The following is a 313-nucleotide window of genomic DNA, read 5'->3' on the forward strand; positions in this document are numbered from 1 at the left end:
CCTGCGGTGGCAGAGGGGCCGGGGTGGGCGGGGGGGGGGGGTTACCAGGCCAGGGAGAGGCAGAAGGTCACGCGGCGCAGCACGGGAGTCCGGAACAGGTCGGCCACGCTGTAGTGGGCCTTGGCCAAGGAGATCTCCTTCTGCAGGTCAAGCTTGAGCTCCTGGGGCAGCGGGGGTGGGGGGGTGTGCATGGTGAGCCGCTGGCAGGAGGGAGAGGGGAAGGTGCAGGCCGGGTGCCTGGAGAGGAGCTTGTGAGCAGGGGACAGAGGCAGGAGGAGGGCACAGCCCCAGAGCAGAGCTCAGTGCCCTGCTG

At 70.0% G+C, this 313-nt stretch overlaps 1 protein-coding gene across 1 annotated transcript in view; it reads right to left on the reverse strand.

Moving 5' to 3' along the window:
• The window catches only part of LOC102257643 (solute carrier family 22 member 6), a 34,683-nt gene that overhangs the window by 19,013 nt on the left and 15,357 nt on the right, over window positions 1-313 (reverse strand). The window contains exon 6 of the mRNA XM_005857489.1: window positions 46-161. Within this exon, the coding sequence (XP_005857551.1) occupies window positions 46-161 (116 nt within the window). The remainder of the gene's footprint in view (window positions 1-45; window positions 162-313) is intronic.

The sequence above is a fragment of the Myotis brandtii genome, unplaced genomic scaffold, assembly GCF_000412655.1.
Source record: "Myotis brandtii unplaced genomic scaffold, ASM41265v1 scaffold1112, whole genome shotgun sequence".
In the NCBI taxonomy this organism is placed as follows: Eukaryota; Metazoa; Chordata; class Mammalia; order Chiroptera; family Vespertilionidae; genus Myotis; species Myotis brandtii.